The sequence below is a fragment of the Eublepharis macularius genome, chromosome 15 (genome assembly GCF_028583425.1).
Source record: "Eublepharis macularius isolate TG4126 chromosome 15, MPM_Emac_v1.0, whole genome shotgun sequence".
Taxonomy (NCBI): domain Eukaryota; kingdom Metazoa; phylum Chordata; class Lepidosauria; order Squamata; family Eublepharidae; genus Eublepharis; species Eublepharis macularius.
Window position 1 is genome coordinate 33,236,046 of NC_072804.1, and position 18,061 is coordinate 33,254,106.

General features: G+C 45.4%; 1 protein-coding gene across 2 annotated transcripts in view; it reads right to left on the minus strand.

The window, feature by feature from the left end:
• Positions 1–4,334: 4,334 nt before the first annotated feature.
• Positions 4,335–18,061, minus strand: part of ZMYM4 (zinc finger MYM-type containing 4) — a 50,486-nt gene continuing 36,759 nt past the window's right edge. For both annotated transcript variants that reach the window (XM_054999252.1, XM_054999253.1), the window contains exons 18-29: positions 17,744–17,888; positions 16,931–17,052; positions 15,000–15,168; positions 14,128–14,181; positions 13,185–13,364; positions 12,830–12,924; positions 12,016–12,187; positions 11,416–11,567; positions 9,580–9,691; positions 8,968–9,216; positions 7,762–7,888; positions 4,335–6,930 (exon numbers count right to left, since the gene is read on the minus strand). In XM_054999252.1, the coding sequence (XP_054855227.1) occupies positions 6,723–6,930; positions 7,762–7,888; positions 8,968–9,216; positions 9,580–9,691; positions 11,416–11,567; positions 12,016–12,187; positions 12,830–12,924; positions 13,185–13,364; positions 14,128–14,181; positions 15,000–15,168; positions 16,931–17,052; positions 17,744–17,888 (1,785 nt within the window). In that variant the 3' untranslated portion in view covers positions 4,335–6,722. The remainder of the gene's footprint in view (positions 6,931–7,761; positions 7,889–8,967; positions 9,217–9,579; positions 9,692–11,415; positions 11,568–12,015; positions 12,188–12,829; positions 12,925–13,184; positions 13,365–14,127; positions 14,182–14,999; positions 15,169–16,930; positions 17,053–17,743; positions 17,889–18,061) is intronic.

Genomic DNA, 18,061 nt, shown 5'->3' on the forward strand with positions numbered 1-18,061 from the left:
TTGTGCTTCTTGGAACCATCTTCCTAGCTGTTTGAACGAAGTGTTGCTTAGTTGTAAATTCCCATTCAGTGAGAGGGTAGCAGGGGCAAGTGTCACCTCTACGACAGTACTTTTTTTCTAACAGTAAATCAAGTTACCAGGGAGACCACACAGAAAGCCCCCTCCCCATCTTCTAAGGGCGAGCTCAACCTTATAACCAGCTGAAAACGTTTCCTGAACAACAAACTTGGGGGAAACCTATTAAGAGAGTCATGACTAGGAGCTGAAACTTCCCAGCCTCCTCGACTTTTGAACTGAACTGTAAGGAAGGGAGGCTGTTTCCCACTCACCCACCCCAACCCCACACAGTTGTAGATGCCACTGACAATGCACGCAGGCATCTGCAGAAGTTTGCAGGCAGACATTCTGAACACAGCTGCCTGTCCACTGCTTTAGCCATGGAGAGGTTGCTGTGTCAAGGTATGCATGGCTGGCCACATAGCTGCTGTATGTTTGTCCTCTTGAGTTTGTGTTGCTGCCAGAATCTACTTCTCGGAGTATCTACTGAATGATGCATTCTAAGGACAGAGGTTTACAAGATTATGCATGGGATGGAGAAGGTAGAGAAGCATTTTTCTCCCTTTCTCACAATACAAGAACTTGAGGGCACTCAATGAAATTGCTGAGCAGTCGGGTTAGAACAGATGAAAGGAAGTACTTCTTCACCCAAAGAGTGATTAACACATGGAATTCACTGCCACAGGAGGTGGTGGCAGCTTCAAGCATAGGCAGCTTCAAGAGGGGATTGGATAAGCATATGGAGCAGAGGTCCATCAGTGGCTACTAGCCACAAGGTATGGATGGAACTCTTTGTCTAGGGCAGTGCTCTGTATTCTTGGTGTTTGGGGGGGGGGCAATCAGTGGGAGGGCTTCTAGTGTCCCTTCCCCACTGGCAGACCTCCTGAGGACACCTGGTTTTTTGGCCACTGTGTGATACAGAGTATTGGACTGGATGGGCCATTGGCCTGATCCAACATGGCTTCTCTTATGTTCTTAGAGAGGCAAATACCATGCACTATGACGACGTTTGGAAATAGCCGTTTTGGAGCTTAAGCAAAAGCTCTCCAGGTAGCACCCTCCTAACTCCCAATTTCCAACTTCTATCAGGCATTGCCATCAGAGGGAAGCAGCAGCCATGCACACCTCCATTATACTTGGATATCTCCTGTGGAGAGACCCTTTCAGCTTCAAACTACCATCAATGAGGGTTTCTTGAAGGGCAATCTAGTGCCCTCCACTCTATCTCAGTTGAGAATCTGTTCCTGAAGAAGCTACTTCTGGAAGTCAGTTTTTGACCTCATACATACATGACGCTGTTTTATACTGAATCAGGCCATTGGTCCATCAAGGTCAATATTGTCTTCTCAAACTGGCAGCAGCTCTCCAGGGGCCTGGGCAGAGGTCTTTCCCATCTCCAATTGCCTCTGACCCTTCTAACTGGAGATGCCAGGGATTGAACCTGGGACCATTTGCATGCAAAGCAGAGGCTCTTCTGCTGAGCCACAGCGTCTCTCCCCACCCCCATAGATAAGCATGGCCTTACAGATCTCTGTTCTGTGCCCCTTCCATATCTAAACTGTACCCAGCTGAAGCAGACTAGGAGAAGGCATAGAGTAACAGCTGGGGGTATGCAGCAGGTATGAAGGGCTAGGCATTGGAACATCACCACTCATCCTTATGGAAGGCACATATGCCTGTGTTGGCTGACAGAGCACCAACCTGCAGGCAGAAGCTTGTGACTGCTAAGGAATCAAATCAGATAGTACCCTTTTCAGATTCCTTGAAGGAAACTTGCAAGTAGTTGAACAACTCTCCAAAGGGGTGAACGGAAAATGTGTAAAGTCTGTCTCCCTGTCCTCTTTGGGAATGATGATGGTACCTGAAGTTGAGGGTGGGTGGGTTCCTTCCCACCTACACACAGCCCCTTTCTCAATGCAATGAAAGCCCCTTGCAGCCGAGATTGATGCCTTGCCCTGGGGGAAAGGGCCATCATTTGCAGAATAGACCCTTGGGATCCATTGTAAAATCTGGCATATTGAGGATTTGTGCTGAGACTTTTTAAAAATCCAGCACTGTTTGAACAATTGCAGCATCCATTCTGAATGACAACAGGGTATGCATGCTAAGGCAATTTTGTTTCTGTTACGGGATTGCTTGAAAGCCAGCTAAATATACCCTTTATGACGTCGCTGGAGAATGAGTCATCTTGCATCTCTCTGGCAACCAATGTACGCCTTTGAGAACATTTCACACCTATGGGCAGCCGTTACGTGGGATTGTTGATGCTTTCTTAGCTACCACTGCAGATAAGATCATCCAAGAAGTCTACCCATGAAACTGGGCTTCTTCCCTAAAAAGGTACCCATTGAGTGCATCAGGGATCTATGCGGGTCCCTCACAGGCAAACCTCCACTGAAGCTGGGTAGAAACAGGTAGTGCTGTACACCTGGCGCTGCCAGACCGCTCAATTATCTATCAAGGTCAGTCTAGTCTGCTGTTTTTAAAGTTAATAAAAAGTTTAGAAGAAAAAAAAAGGTCAGTCTAGTCTACTCGCTGGTGGCAGTTCTCCAGGTTCATGGCTCAAGGTCTTTCATATCACCTCTCACCCAATTCTTTTGGCTGGAGATGCTGTGAACCTGGGACCTTTTATGTGCAAAGCAGGTGCTCTGCCACTAAGCCACAGCCGTATTTGTGTGGAGCAAAACCAAAGCATCCTTTTGAAACTTGCTTCGCAGATGCAGGTTCTGCAATCCGAGAGCAAGAGACTCCGAAACAGTCATACGGAATCCAGACCAAGACAGCTACCTGCTCAAGAAGTGCAAGATTCAGGTCCAGTATCACAGTGCTACTGGACCCGAACCTTACTCTTCTTCTATAGACCAACACAGCTGCTCACCTGAAACTGCTCAAGGGATCTGAATCCAGTATACTACGTTGCCAGTTACCACACCTTGGGTCTCTATAATTTTGAGGGGGACACTGTCAGGCTAGATTTGTCCCCTGTGAAAAACATGAGTGCCACTCAACCAAAATTGGTTTCTCAAATTAGTATGTGTTCCCTAATTAAGAGAACTGCTAGAAAGCTGCAAACTGCATCTGATCTGCCCTTTCTAACCCCCAATAATTTTTATTCAACATTCTATCAACCATTTCTCCTCGGGAACTACTCCTCAGAACATGCCATCCATCTACAACACAAGAACTAGTATGGCACAGGCTATCATCACCTGTTCAGACTCTATCAACATATATACATAATTAGAATTCTTTCTGGCCCACCATGATTTGCTTACCCTGAATTTCACTTATGTTTGCCCATTGACCCCGATTGGAGGGGTCAGTTTGGAGCTCCTCACAATTTATTGTCTTTTCACCCTCCTGAGCAATTTGTTATCCGCTGCAAATTTTGCAAACGGTTCACCCCAAGTTCCACACCACTAATAAACGTAGCATCCCCAGTCCCAGCAAACCTCCCTTGGGGGCCCTGCTGCTTCCCTTCCTTCCACTGTGAACAGACCATTCGTTCCCACCTTCTGCTCCCTCTTTTTTAACTGCTACTTTACTGGGGACAGAAGCTGAACGGACAAGTCCATCGTTTTCTGGGTCCCCACGCCCAGATACCTATTTTTCCAATCCTCTGGCACAGAGGCTGACATTTTTAATGTCATCATTTTAATCTTCCTTTCCTGTGAAGTTTTTTCTTCCACAAGAAAAGCAAAATAAAATGCATTTTGGCCAGCTCAAAACAAAATTCTGGTTTGTTTGCTATCTAGGCAGGACCGCCTGGGCACGTAGATAACCCCTTGCCTGATACTCTAGCCATCCAGCCCACCAACAAGCAGAGATGTTATTCTATAAGGCATCTCAGGAGAACATAAAGCAACCGTCAGTTCAATCCAACAGGGCATTTACATTCTTAATTGGCAAAATGCCACCATGTGCCCTACACTCAAACTCTCCCCTTACCAACTTGATAACCCTCCCCTACACACACACACAACTTGAATAAGTTTTTTAAAAATAAATTTGAAAACACTATTTTTCAGCTGATTGGATTCATTGTTGTCTTTATGAATGTGCTCTGGGGACTTCAGTCAACCAAGAGGGATGCACAGCTGGCAAATTCACTGTAAAAGCCGTAGCTACACAAAAGGGCGCCATAAATCTCCCCCTCTCAATTCAGAAGAGCCCTAATCTCATCTGAGCTTCTTGAAGATACCAGACCCCCTCTCCCAAGCGAATAGGAAACAAGCACCATTCTGCAGGCAGAAAGAAAATTGAACTCATCCATCATATACAAATATACTGCTTTATTCTACGGGAATCTGTCTGTTAACTTCTATCAAGGGAAAACCCACGAAAAGTTTTTCATTTAAGAATTCAACAAGATGGTTTGGATATTTCCCTTGCTTATTAATTCCCTGAAGAAAAAAAATTAATTCACACAATTTCTAAGAAAAAAAATAAAGAAACAATCTGACAGACATAAATAGCTGCACTTCTGAGGAATTCCCCACCTACTGTGGGCTTTCTCCATTACAGATTAGTATAAGGACTCTGGGCAAACTTACATGCAACCAAGACACCACTTTTTAAAAAATTTTCTTTTTTTGTTTTTTTTAATAGCCGTACAAATAAACGGATTGTATCTGTTGTCATTTTTTAAAAGTTGGGGGTTTTTTAAAGAAAAAAAATTGTGAGGGACTTCAGTTCTTTTAAACGTCAAGAAAACCATATTTGCTGTCAAAAACCAGTTAACAGTGTGTTTGCTATTTAGCTACATATTCATACAGCTACAATGGGGAGGAGAGAGGGCGTTGGGGGGGGGGATATTAGTATTTTAAAACACTTAGGAAAAAATTCATGGACTTCAAAATCTAGGAAGTTTGCTGCAAAGTTTATGGCCAGTTTCAACCTTTCCTCCTCTTTTTTTCCAATTTTTTAAACATCAGGATATAAAATTAAAGAGGGGATCTTTGTTCAGAAATTACTGATAAAGGAAAGAGACAAAGATTGTACAGAAATCAAGAACAGGGATGGGGTTACAAAAACAAAACTTATTTCACACAATTTTCTGTATTTAAAAAATACATTAGAATTTCATTACAGGCAGGAACAGTACTACCGAGGACACAATGGCAAGAGAGACTCTAAATGTTCTGCTTCTATTGTTAACCTTTGTTACGGCTAAAAAGAAAACCTCAAACGTGCGCACACGCACGCACGCACGCACGCATACATGCACACAAAAGGAGGTTTTGTTCAAAGCTGTTGAGATTTTTCAGCCAGAGGGTTTTTTTGTTTTGTTTAAGAAAAAACAGAACTCTTATTTTAGAAATTTGAAACTTGGACAAAACTGCCAGTATATACAGTTTTCTGCTTTTAAAAATAGTCTGAACTTACAAGTTACCAGTGAGACATAAAAAAACCCAAATTTGTATTTGAGGACATGGTGAAATGCATCTAACCTGATGAAGGATGAGAAGGGATTTCCACCTGGGGAGGGGGATGGGATGGTAACAGCCACGCCACTGAAAATTTTCTTTCAGGTCTGGATATTATTTTTTCTGTGTCTTTGGAGAGCAAACAGCATGAGGAGGGTAAATGGGAGGGAGAATATACTTTTTAAAAAGAGAGAGAGAGAGAGAGACAGAGAGAGAGACAGAGAATTAAAAATTAATTTTGACAAAAGCCAGAAGGGTCTTTCCATCCAGAATAGTAGTATATAGATATTTTAAAAAGAATTCCAGACAGGATAGAGGAGGAAGTTAAGCTGCCAGTGAAAAAAAGGACACCTCAAAGCTACGTTTCTGTGCACGTTGGCATTTGACAGCAGGCAGAAAAGATGGATAGAGGAGGGATTTGGGGGGCAAACTATGTGTTTACACTCTGGAATTACTCATCTTCTAATAAAATAATCAGGTCAGTGCTCAGCAGCTGCCCAGTGAAAGGCCCAATGGAGCCGTAGTTTGAAAAGCATGGGAATGTTGTGGTATCCCCGCCAAGTTCTCCCCTCTGACAACAGAATCCTTATGCTCCTTCCTTCTAGCTTTTGGCTGAATCAGCCTTACTAAACATCAGATCCAAGTTAAAAAATAATAATAAAAAGAAGGAAGGGAATTGGTGTGTGTATGTGTGTGTGTTTGTGTTACAGCAGCGTTTCCACTGGTTTACACCTTACTAGTTTTGCCTTGCACCGTATGGAAGAAGTGTCCATAAACCCCACAGATGTGTCTGTGGCGGCCAGGTCACACCACCAGCCCAGACTGACTCTAGCTCTCTTTGCTTCCATGGTTACAGGGGATAATGATATACACAACAGGTTTCCTTTTAAGGAAAAAAAATCCATAATCGGTTTTTATCCCAAAACAAGCACCACTTAGGAGGGAGGGGCAGGTATGATGTTCATCTTAAAAGAGTGTGTTTTTCAGGACTGATCTCCAGCCATGTAGACTTCGGTTTCTTGCGCCTTTCTGCTGTTTTTCTGTCCTTTGAGATTCTAGTTTGCACTCCATTATGGCTCACACGGCACCTGCTGAGAAGTTCCTGGTAAGTTCCTCGGCACGACAGAGAGTATTTCCCAATGGCTTCACAGTTTGGTGCTTTCACAAGGTGTTATTGGAAAGGGTAAGGAAAAAAATAAAAACCACAAAAAAAGAGAACACAACCTCCTCCTCCCATCTTTAGTCTGAGAGTTCAGGATCAGAGTCCTCCGGTTTGACTTTGGCAAGCTCTTCATGTACCTCCCTGACCATAAGGATGCGCGTCAACATGATGTCCAAAGTCCCGGGGTCTATTGGCATAGTGGAGTACCACATGGGGCTATTGGGGACGCACGAACGCTCTGGCTGGAGGTAAAAGACGTCACTTCTCTGCTTCACGCTTTCGGAACTGTTTTGCAGGGAAGAAACAGGGTTTGTGAAAGGTGGCGGCATTAAGACATCCCCACTCAAAACACAAATGCAAAAAGAAAATGCTGTATGGTAACCCTGGGAGCGGAGTCCTAGTAGACCATGAAAAGCCAGAGCTAAAAAGCTACCACAATGTTGGAAAGTGGAGGGTATCGGCAGAATACTGATTAAAGGCTATACCTTTCACATAGTACTGGAACAGGAAAGCAGCCCCATGAAACCAACAGGTATATAACGTTTTCTTTTTCTCCGCTGTACAAATTACAAATTATCAGTGCAAATTCCTTCCACCCCAAGTAATCCTTCTTAAAATTTCTGTAGACTGTTCAAAGTGTTTGATTTATAACTACCTCAATAAAACTTATAGGGATTTTAAAAAATATATTGCCTTGGGAGTATAGCAAGTGCCTCTGGCCACGGAGTAGGTTTGCAGCAAGGACAAGACTGAAACTGGAGACTTGAGGGAGTGAGATGGAGTTTTAAAAAAGGCTGCAGCCCCGCCCCCCCGAGCTTCTGTTCAGAATTATCTGCTGGCTGGAGCCATGAAAGAGGAAGGAAGCTCTCCCGATGGTGCAAATGACTTGGATCAGGGCCAATGCAGTGCCAGAGCGCACACGCAGTCAGATGGGGCTTGCAATTTTGTTCTTATACTGGAAGAGGATCTGTGAACTTAGCCAAAACCAGCAGCTGCCAAGATTCGGCACCCTTCTGCAATGTCAGGCCACAAACTTCTTCCTTCTTGGACAGCAAGATTTGTTTGTGAAGGAAATAGAAAGGAGGACTAGAAATAAGGACTCATAGACTCACTTACCACTTTGACAAGTAAAATTCATACAGCCGGACTGGACATCTCAAGGGGTTGTCCGTGTTCTCGATCATCTCCACTGCAATTGGGACCTCCTCGCCCTCGTGACGTTTTCTTTTGCCTACTAATTTATCTAGTGGGGGTAGGGGAAAGGAGAAAAAAGCAGGGTAATAACATGAAGGCAAAACAGTAGATTCTCGAGACAGCCACACAAACAGGGACTGCAAAGGATTTCTCACTAGGAGAGAAAAGGAGAGCGGAGGTGGGCTAACCACCAACTCTAGCATTCATATGAGACGGTTCAACAGGTCCCTTCTTGCCCTCTGCCATTTCAGGCTGTAAAGGGAGGGATGGAGATTGCTCCTCATGGGGAGGAAAAAACCTCCCTGCACAGACAAACAAAAATAGCCTGTGAGGGAGGCGTTCTCCCCAATCTCTAGGATTTTATTTAAAATGTACAAGAACCACCAGCCTGCTCACTGATACACGATTTAATGGTCTGATCATGTGTTTTAAATCTGGGAAGCATTCGTGTCACAAGATCGCTCACCTGCAGGCTAAAGAGACTCAGATTTGTGGCTAAACAGGGCCAGAGTTATTAGAGCAGTGGACTAGGATCTGGGAGACCCAGATTTTGATCTGCGCTTTGCCATGGAAGCTTGCTGGTTGACTCTGGTCTAGTCACACAATCTCAGCCTAACCTCCCTTACACAGTTATTGTGAGGATGAAAACATACGCTGCTTTGCGTCCCCACTGGGGATAAAAGTGGGGTATATACGAAGTCAATAAATAAACAAGTATTACATAGTTCCGGGAAAGTTTCTTTTTGGCATAGAAACTACTTATCCAGGAATCCAGTTTCTACTGGAGCTTTTGGCTTCCTGCATGTAGTCAGGCTGCTTAAATCCCACTGATTTCAAATGTATCGTATTTTTATTCTACTGTTCCTTCAAGGAGCCGTTCATTCAGTTTTCCTCTCCTTCATTTGTATCCTCAAGAACAACCCTGTGAGGCAGGTTAGACTGAGTGAAAGGGACTGGCTCGAGGTCACCCAGGGAGTTTCCACGGCAGAGCAGGGTTTCAAACCTGGGTCTCCCAGATCCTAGCCCGTCACTGTAGCCTCTACACTGCACTAGGTCTCATTGACCAAGGCCACACCTGCCAGTCCCTCACAACTACATCCCCGCGACCCCCATGGCTCAACCACACACCTGATTCTACTTCTTGCTTTTTGAAAGGAGGAAAGAAGCGTAAGTAAGTCAGCTTGGTATTGTACTTCAGAGTCCGGGTGCGCCGCATGACATGCGCAAAGGATAGCTTCATATGCTCGCTGACGTTCTTAAGCTGGAAATATTTGGTGTTGAAGAAAAGAAGCGTGTTCAGGAGAACGATGGGAGAGTAGGCACCCAGCTGCTTGCACTCCCATAAATGCTCCTCTTCGATTCTTGAGAACATGTAACCTGAGAAGGAGGGGGGGGAGAGAAGGAAGTCATTCATTTGCCACACACTGGACTAGACAAACCCTGGTCTTTGGAAGCAAGGCACTCATTACCCAAGAATACTGCAAAACATAGATTAACTAACGCTTTAACTGTTAAATGATCTGGAATAGTCATTCTCGTGTTACAAATAAAAACATGTTAGAAGATCACAGAGAATTTAGTTTTCAAAGTGGGAAGGGGGAAATAAATCACACCAGACTAAAATCTGCCTATCTCTGATTTTTTAAAAGCCACCACCTCCTTCCCAAGACACCACTATGCCCTCTGATACGTGTCGAAAGAACTATAACAGTCCACACAAATCAAACACCATGATCTTACCACTTGGAAGTATTGTAGGCTCCCAGATTTTTAAGAGTTTTGTGAGTTCGATCATGAACCTGGAGTAGGGCTCGGTAAAAATGTTGTCTATTCTACCATTTTCAAACAGGTACTGCCAGGGAAGAAAGAAACAATGACATCAGTTTGTGCTTTAGGTACAAACAGGCTTCAAGATTTAGTTCTGTTCTTTCCTCCTAAAGCAAGGAGGAGTTATTGGAGGTTGGTTTGTTTTCCAGCCAACAGTTTGCTTTGGGAAATGGCCAGGAAAATGGGGTGTCTACAAATATCTAAGGCATCACTTCCGTCCATATGTTCCCATATGTACAGCAGCTATGCACTCTATCGGGACCATTTGGTTGGACTCACTGTGGATGGAATTCTCTTCCCCAGAGGCTTGCCAAAGACTGGGCCTGTGTGATTTCTGGAAGTAGTGTAAGAGGTTTAATTCTTTGCTTACCAGGGATAGAAAAAAAAGTATACTGTTTACTCACCATGAGCTCTTGAAATGGGGTAAGCTATGCCCAGTTCTGCAGATCAAGAACAATGGCTTCAAAACACCTCTGAAAAGCTATTATTGGAGCACAGCTTCAGGGGAGGAGACCATAGGATAACCAGTATGAAAGGACTCCCTCTAGATCTTAATAAGTTAAAACCGGGGACCCCAACCTTTTAAAGCCTGTGGGAACTTTGGAATTTTGAGAAGGGGTGGTGAGTGCCACCTCAAAATAGCTGCTGCAGGAGGTGGAGCCAAAATACAACACCCCCCTCCTTGCTTTGCAAAAACATCACAAAAAAAGGGAATAAAAAGAAAGGAAAATACTGGCAGGGAAAAAAGAAGGGAAATAAAAAGAAAGCCTGAAGGGGGAATAGAACCACAAGCGCAGGTGCTTACCAGTCCTCCTGCTATTGAAGCCATGGAAAACCCTTTTATTTGAACAAGGGCAACCAATAACAAGCCCAGTGTTACAATGAACTTGCCCACTTTTTGAAACACTCAGCAGTAGGGGTGGGTACGGACCCTGTGGGGGAGCACTCATTTCCGTGCTGCTTGCAAGCAAGGGGCAGGGAAATGGGTACTTTAAACCCTGTGCCTTGCTTCAGCTGGCAGGCAAGGAAGTCCCTGTTGGTCAGCTGGAGCAAGCTGAGGGGGTTTAAAAATGCCCCTTTCTGAGCAGCTCTCAAGCCGTGGGGAAAAGGGCACTTTGCAACTCACCTTGGCTTGCTCCAGCTGTCCTGCAGGGGAGTCCCCACAGGTCAGCTGAAGCAAGCCGAGGGGGTTTAAATGTTAAAGCGCCCCCTTCCCCACAGCTCACAAGCCGCATGGAAAGGAGCGCTTTGCAACCCCCCATCAGCTTGCTCCAGCTGACCCACGAGGGGAAGCTCCCCCACACATCAGCTGAAGCCAGCCTCGTGGGGGAGTGCTCATTTCTGTGCTGCCTGCAAGAAAGGGGCATGAAAAGGGGCACTTTAAACCCCGCACCTTGCTTCAGCTGGCAGGCAGGGAAGTCCCCACCTGTCAGCTGAAGCCAGCCCCGCAGGTAATGCCCAGTTCTGTGCTGCTTGCAAGTGAGGAGCACGGAAATGGGCGCTTTAAAGGCACGGGCTGACGGACGGGCCCAAAAGTTATCAGGTCCATGGAAAACTCTCACCAAACCGGGCCGGTCCATGTCAAATTTTGATCTGTTTTCTGGTCTATGCCCACCTCTACTCAGTAGGAATTAGGGGAAGAACCATTGGGAATCATGGTACACTTAGGCGCAACCTGACATAAACAATCCCATTTGCTGGCCACTCCTCAAGGCACATATACAGAAAAGAATAACTGAAAGAAGTTACCTGCTGAATTCCAAGGCACAGATATAAAATGCTGTCGGGATCATACTTTTCGCCATTTGGTCGCCGCACCTCCTGGATAAACTGGCACAAGCCAAAACTCAGCTCCGCAAAAGAACAGGAGAGGATGTCTTCTTTGAGTTTCACAGGTCGAACTGGGGGGAACAGGAACATCCAAAATATCATCACTGACTCCACAGACCAAACAATTGCATGAGCAGCAACATACAGATCTTGAAGATGCAGAGTGTGGTAGTGGTCAAAACGTCAGACTAGGACTGGGAAGAACTGGATTCAAACCCACATTCAGTAACGTTGCTCACAGGTGACTTTGAACCAGTATCTCTCTCAGCATACCCTACCTCACAAAAGACAGAAAGCAGAAAACCATATATACCACCTTGATCTCCTTAACAAGACCTTGCCCCAACCACAAATCTAGCATTTTTGGATGATACATTTCCAGGATCATCCTGTACACACTGGGATTATTGATTCACTCATTCCATCACCCTGGAATGATTCTGCTGAAAAATAGAAGATGACCTGATCTTCCTCCTCCTCCTCCTCCTCCAGACAACCCCCTGCCTCCAATTGTGTTACCTCCGAATTTCAGATCTCCTTGGTCTTCCTGTGAGTTTTTCCACTGGACCCAGTTCTTCCAGGCATTCACCCCGTACATGTACTTGAGACTCATCCCGGAAACAGAACAGCCAGGGTAAGAACTCTGCACCAGCATCCGGGGCTCCACTGATACTATGGACTTCTTCCTCCCCTATAGGAAACACAAACAGTGTGTAAGGGTCCCACCAGAGCTGCACCAAGGATTTACAAAGGTACCCCTCAATCACAGAAGCAATGGGCCACAGAAGCATCTGGGCCACCCCATGCCCAACATAATCTATCAGGAAATCAGTGAGTGGCAGATCCAAAGCAAGATCTGGTCACCTCCAGATTGCTCAAGCCCCCTAGAACTCACAGAATCTAGTAGGGGAGATTTCAGAATTGGCCCCCCCACCCGAAATTCCTTATGGGCCCACCCCATTTGTGTATATATTTGTGTACATGAATGTTTCCTAACATTCTATTTGTGTCATGCTCAGCGAGACTAAGATGCTGGGAACTGGTAGGGGAGAGGGTGAGGAGGAAGAGCAATTCATCTTCCCACCCACCCCCCTCAACTGGGGCCCATTTTGCAGGCAGGATATGAAGGAGGCTAATACGTTTCCCATACCTTTGACTACAACAAAAGGGATTGGGGAGAGGGCAGAGAATGAAGGAAGTCTTTTGTGGGGAGGGTGCAGGCAGGACCAAAAAAGAGGGACAAAATGGGGGGAGAAATGGCCCACCCCTGAAATGCCATGGGCTGTTCCCTAGACAAGATACGCAATACTCCCAAGACGAAAGTCCTCTTTACCCTTCTTTTTGGTTGTGGGAAACCATCTCTGTGTCTCCGCCTTGCTCGTGCTCGCGAATGAAGTCCTAGCCCTCTGCTGATTGGGTCAAAGGAGTCTAGTTTTGAAACAAAAGCAGAGATTTACCATAAACCTGGCAGCCAGAACAGTGGAACCAGTTGGCGCCCTAGAGTAGGTGGTGTGTGGGACAGGTGACGGGTCTCCAGGACACCCAGTTAGGGAGCCTGGCTTAACATGTAATCAACCTTGATAGCAGATGAGTTACTTGCAATTATGGGTGCAGAGAACACACTCCTGTGGCCCAGGAAAGATGGCACACTCCACACTTGGGTGCTTTTTCCTCCATGGCTGACCAACCTGAAGGGAAGTCAGCCTCCAAGTCTTGCTCCAGCTCCCCTTTGGAAAACTGCCTTGGTTCCGGATCTGGCTCCGGCATGGCATTTGAGCGTAAGGCATAGTGGTTCAGCTCATCTTCCCAGCTGTGAGGAGTTGACACGGCTTCGGATTCCAGATCACCGCTGTATGTGCTGCCTTGGTCTGTAACAAAAAGGGGCAATGAGTGACAGAGCACAAAGAAGAGAAGATCCAAAGGACCGAATTTGAACAGCAAAGCCAGGTCTTTAAACTCTCCTCCAGGATATGAGCACTATTCTTTAGAAAAATGACAGGAAGCAGTCAGATAGGACAGGAAGTAACCAGGAACTCCTCTATCATGGTTCCAGCCCCACCAGAGGACCCCTTTCATTCAGCTTCTGAATGCCAAGGACAGGCTGTCAAGAAGAGGGCAGGAAGCAGACAGGAACTCCTCTACGTTGCCTGGTTCCAGCTCCACCTGACAACTCCTTTCCTTGAGCTTTCAAACGCCAATGAAGGACTATCAGAGAGTGGACAAGAAGCAGGTGCACACCCCTACAGTCAAGCTGATATCTAGTTCAGCTGGAAAAACTCCTGCTCAGACAACATATGAACTATGTTTTAATTGTTATTTGTATGGGCTCTCCTGCTGAGATACACTGGGAGCCAACAGTGGCTGAGAAGTAGGGCAGAAATACAATAAACATGAAATGGTGCTTAATAATAGTGACTATGCTAGTGCCCTGTCCAAGAAAGAGAAAGTTACAAAGATACGTATGTGTGTTCTCATTTAAACTGCAAGCTGTAACACATGCAAGAGAGGTCAGAACCTAGTGTTTTATTGATTTGATTCAATCTATATTTCATTCTTTCTCCTACAAGGAAAGGAGCCTCACCCTTACACCAAACAACTTGCACAGTGTTACTTGCAAAACTAAGTACCAACCTTTCTCGAATATCTTGGGATCCAAGAAGAGCTCATGGTCAGAGGTTTGGGAGCCTGTAAAAGTGAAGAAAATAAGATAAGCCGGTGCAGTTGGAGGAAAAATAAAATGATCTCCAAAAGTTGAATGATTCCATCTTAAAACCTGCAGAGGGCAGAGTTTTGTAATGATTTTTTCTTACATATCCAAAGATTTACTAGCTTGCTACTTAAAAGGCCTGTGAAATTTCATAGGAATATGGATGGGAGCTTGAAAAAATGGATTCTATTTCCTGCCTTTCCATTTCCCTTCAGCCCTTACCCCGACTCTCAGAATGCTCAAATCTCAATTGAGCAGGGGTTGGGAAATCCAGCTTTGAGACTTCAAATGAAAGGAAAAAAAACATGCACAGCCCTTCTCAAAAAGTAATCTCCACTTTGAGAAAGTGATAGTACAATCATAAGCAAAGTCACAGCCTCCTAAACTCAGGTGGACTTAGACTGGTGTCATACTCCTGGACTGCAAAAGGAGTTGCTTTCTGGCAGAATCAGGGCGGAGTCCGCTTTCAGGCTACAACAGTGATTCACAAGGTGCCCATCAGAGCTGTTTGTGGGCAGAACCTTTTCCTAACAGGCCCTGTCTGGGAAAAGCTACTCCCACCGCACTGTGCTCCCAATTTGTTGAGCAGTGGGGCCAACATGCCAGCTCCCAACTTATGGAGATATTCGCCACCCATTCTCACCATTCCAAAGGTGCTCACAGGCTCAAGAAGGCTGAGGACCCCTGGGCTATAAAGTGAACTTCCACACATAAATCGAACTTCCCCAGGGGTCCCCCCTCCCTCCAGCTGCCCTTCACCAGATCATCAGATGTCTTTTTAAGAAAAACAGCATACCTCCCTGAGAGTGTTCCTTATCCTTCTCGTCTTCTGCTATCATTTCTGCCATCTGGAGGAGATCTGCATCAAAGGAGTTGCCCGAGTTCTTTTCCTTGACGTCTGGAATGGATTCTATTGCCTTGCTAGCATTCTCAGGACCAGGGGGGACGAACATGGGAACTGGGACCTAAAAGGGGTTTTCAATTCATGGCAGATGGAATTCATGATTAGACAGCTGAAAAAGCAAGGCAAGTTTTGAAAGTAGAAAAAATACATACTTGAGGAAGGAGAATTTGTTGTCATCTTGTTCTCTATGAGAACAAGAAATGAAAGTTTTTTTATTTCAATCCTTCCGGTTGTCTACAAGTTTTGCAAATCTCTTGACATGTCAGGACAGAGGACCAATCCGTCCTCAATAAGGAAGAGTCGCCTAACTGGAAGGGGATTTAGAGCAGAGGTCTGCAACCTACGGCTCTAGATCCAAATGAACTTCAGTGCAGAACCAAATATGGTTCTTCAAAAAAAGAAAATCAGATATTTAAGTTAAAGTGTACTGGATGGATAGGCAAGGTATATGGAGTGGGTGCAGAGTTTTATGGGACCAAGCAGAGTTTTATGGGACCAAAGAGCTTTAGAAATGATTTGCAGAAAGGGAAATAATAGAGGGTAACAGTTGCCAGGAATCCAAGTGTGAACCATGCACAGATTTATGCAACAATTAAGAATAACTGCATAGGGTGTTTCTGTGTATATTTATTACTTTTTATGAGACCTTATGGGAAGTGGTGGCATGGTATAGCCAGTTTGGTGTAGTGGTTAAGAGCGTGGGACTCTAATCTGGAGAACTGGGTTTGATTCCCCACTCCTCCACTTGAAGCCAGCTGAGTGACCTTGGGTCAGTCACAGCTTCTAGGAGCTCTCTCAGCCCCACCCACCTCACAGGGCGATTACTGTTGTGGGGATAATAAGATATACTCTGTAAACCACTCTGAGTGGGCATTAAGTTGTCCTGAAGGGCAGTATATAAATTGAGTGTTATTATTATTATCTTGTCAGTTCTCAGAAGCTAAGCAGGGTCAGTACTTGATGGAAGACCACCAAAGAAAACTCGGCAGAGGAAGGCAATGGCAAACCTCCTCTGCTTCTCACTGGTCTTGAAAGCCCCTTACGGTCGCCAAAAGTCAGTTGTGACTTGACAGCACTTTACACACGAGACCTTCTATGTGCCACTTCCTAATAAAGGACTCACAACAATCAGTGTTCGGGCTGCAGAAACTTTATGGATGATTAATCAATACATTAGTTATCAGTACTGTTAAGCTCTATAATTTCAGTTATGCAACTGGGCTCATTTATCTTGGCTCTCTGTTGAACTCTAAATTTTGGTGCTGTTTAGCTTTTTAATTGTAAAAGATTGCAGATCCCTGGGATATGGAGGAAGAATGCCTCTCTTGGCCCAGAAATCCCTGGAAACACCCTTGAAGCGAAGCTCATCCTGAAAGATAACCCAAGCTCTCTTACTTCAGACCTCTTCACTCACCAGCAAACTAAGGAATGCTTCATGGTCCCAGACAGGGCACACCCTTCTCTCAGCCTCTCCAAAGCAGGAGGGAATAAGTCACGTCCTATTGTTGGTTCAAAGCCATGGACAACCTGCCGGTTATTGGTATTCTTGCAAACTGATAAGACTATGGTGGTCTTGGTCTGCAAGGCATTCCTTAATGTTCTTAAGGAAGAGTGCCAAATCAGGGTTGCTGGGCATAGATTATTTAGGCTTCAACTATTATGTTCATCGGAGTGTTGCATGTTGAGACACACTCTTTCATACAATGATCTTCTTAGCAGCAAAAACATATACAATGAGGTATTCAGGGCTCTCAGAAACAGCCACGTAACCACTTTTGGTTGGCCAGCCACCTCTGAAGCCGTTGTGTTTCAACATCACTTACGGGTATTGGCAGTCCCAGTGGAACTGGTGTGTACTGGGTGAAGAGATGAAGAGGAACTGGCACAAACACTGGTACGGGAACAGGCACCATAAGAACCTTAGGTGGAACTTCCTCCTCCTCCTCTGTTACATTTTAAAGAAAATTAGAAGTGAGGTCCTCAGAAGCGAGAAGATTAACAAGGTTTATCCGTCCCCCCCCAACCCCCTCCCCCAGGTGTTAACTTTTTCTGCCTGCCACAACTGCTGCTCCTGACTCTCAGTGTCCTTCTGTTAACTGAGAGGACTCCATGTGTCTTCCTGGTGCCCATCAAGTATTTTTAGAAAGTGGGTGAAGCTATGTGGGGACTTTGTCAAGCACACTGCTGATTGACTCTGCAGATTAAAATAAGGTTGTTTCAGTGACACCTGCCATCACTGTGTTGACTTTATTCTCTCACTCCTCTTTCCCAATGTGCTTTTAAAATTACCCCTCTTCTCACTTGGGCCTTGTCTACGTGTGTGGCTCCACCTCTTGCAGTAGCCATTTTGTGGCAGGCTCCATCTCCTGGGTGGCTGCGCCCACCACCCTGTGTTAGAATTCCAAAGGCATCCACAGGCTCAAATAGGTTGGGGATCCTGCTGGGACTTGGGCTTTGGATTGTTATGAGATACCTTGTAAAGTTGGGTGTGTGTGTATGTGTGTGAGTGGCATGATGGAAAGACCCCCCCCTGCCCCCAGAACTTTGCTAAGCAGGGACTGCCCTGTTCTCTTTCACTTTGGGAAAATGCACTTCTCCGGAAGTGGACTCCTCCTGTGCAAAGGGGAAACACACACCTGTCTGGCATTCCTTGTGCTGTGTATGAGGCTTGCAAGAAGTGGCCTTCGTCTGCGTTATGGGCTTGCACAGCAAAGCTTTGTTCTTTAGAAGCCGGGGAGGCTGCGAAGGGGGCAGCTTCAGAGCATCTGTCTGGGTACTTGCCTGGTTCAAAGTCAGAAAAGAACAGTCAGGAACTCTTTGCCTAGTAAGAGGGGCCAGCTACACAAACTAGATCAAGACAAACTGCTATCTTGGTCGAGAAGTTTAACTTGCCTCTCAACTCAGTTTTAACAGGGATCTGGCATTCCTTGCTCATCATGGGTCTTGTGTTGTTC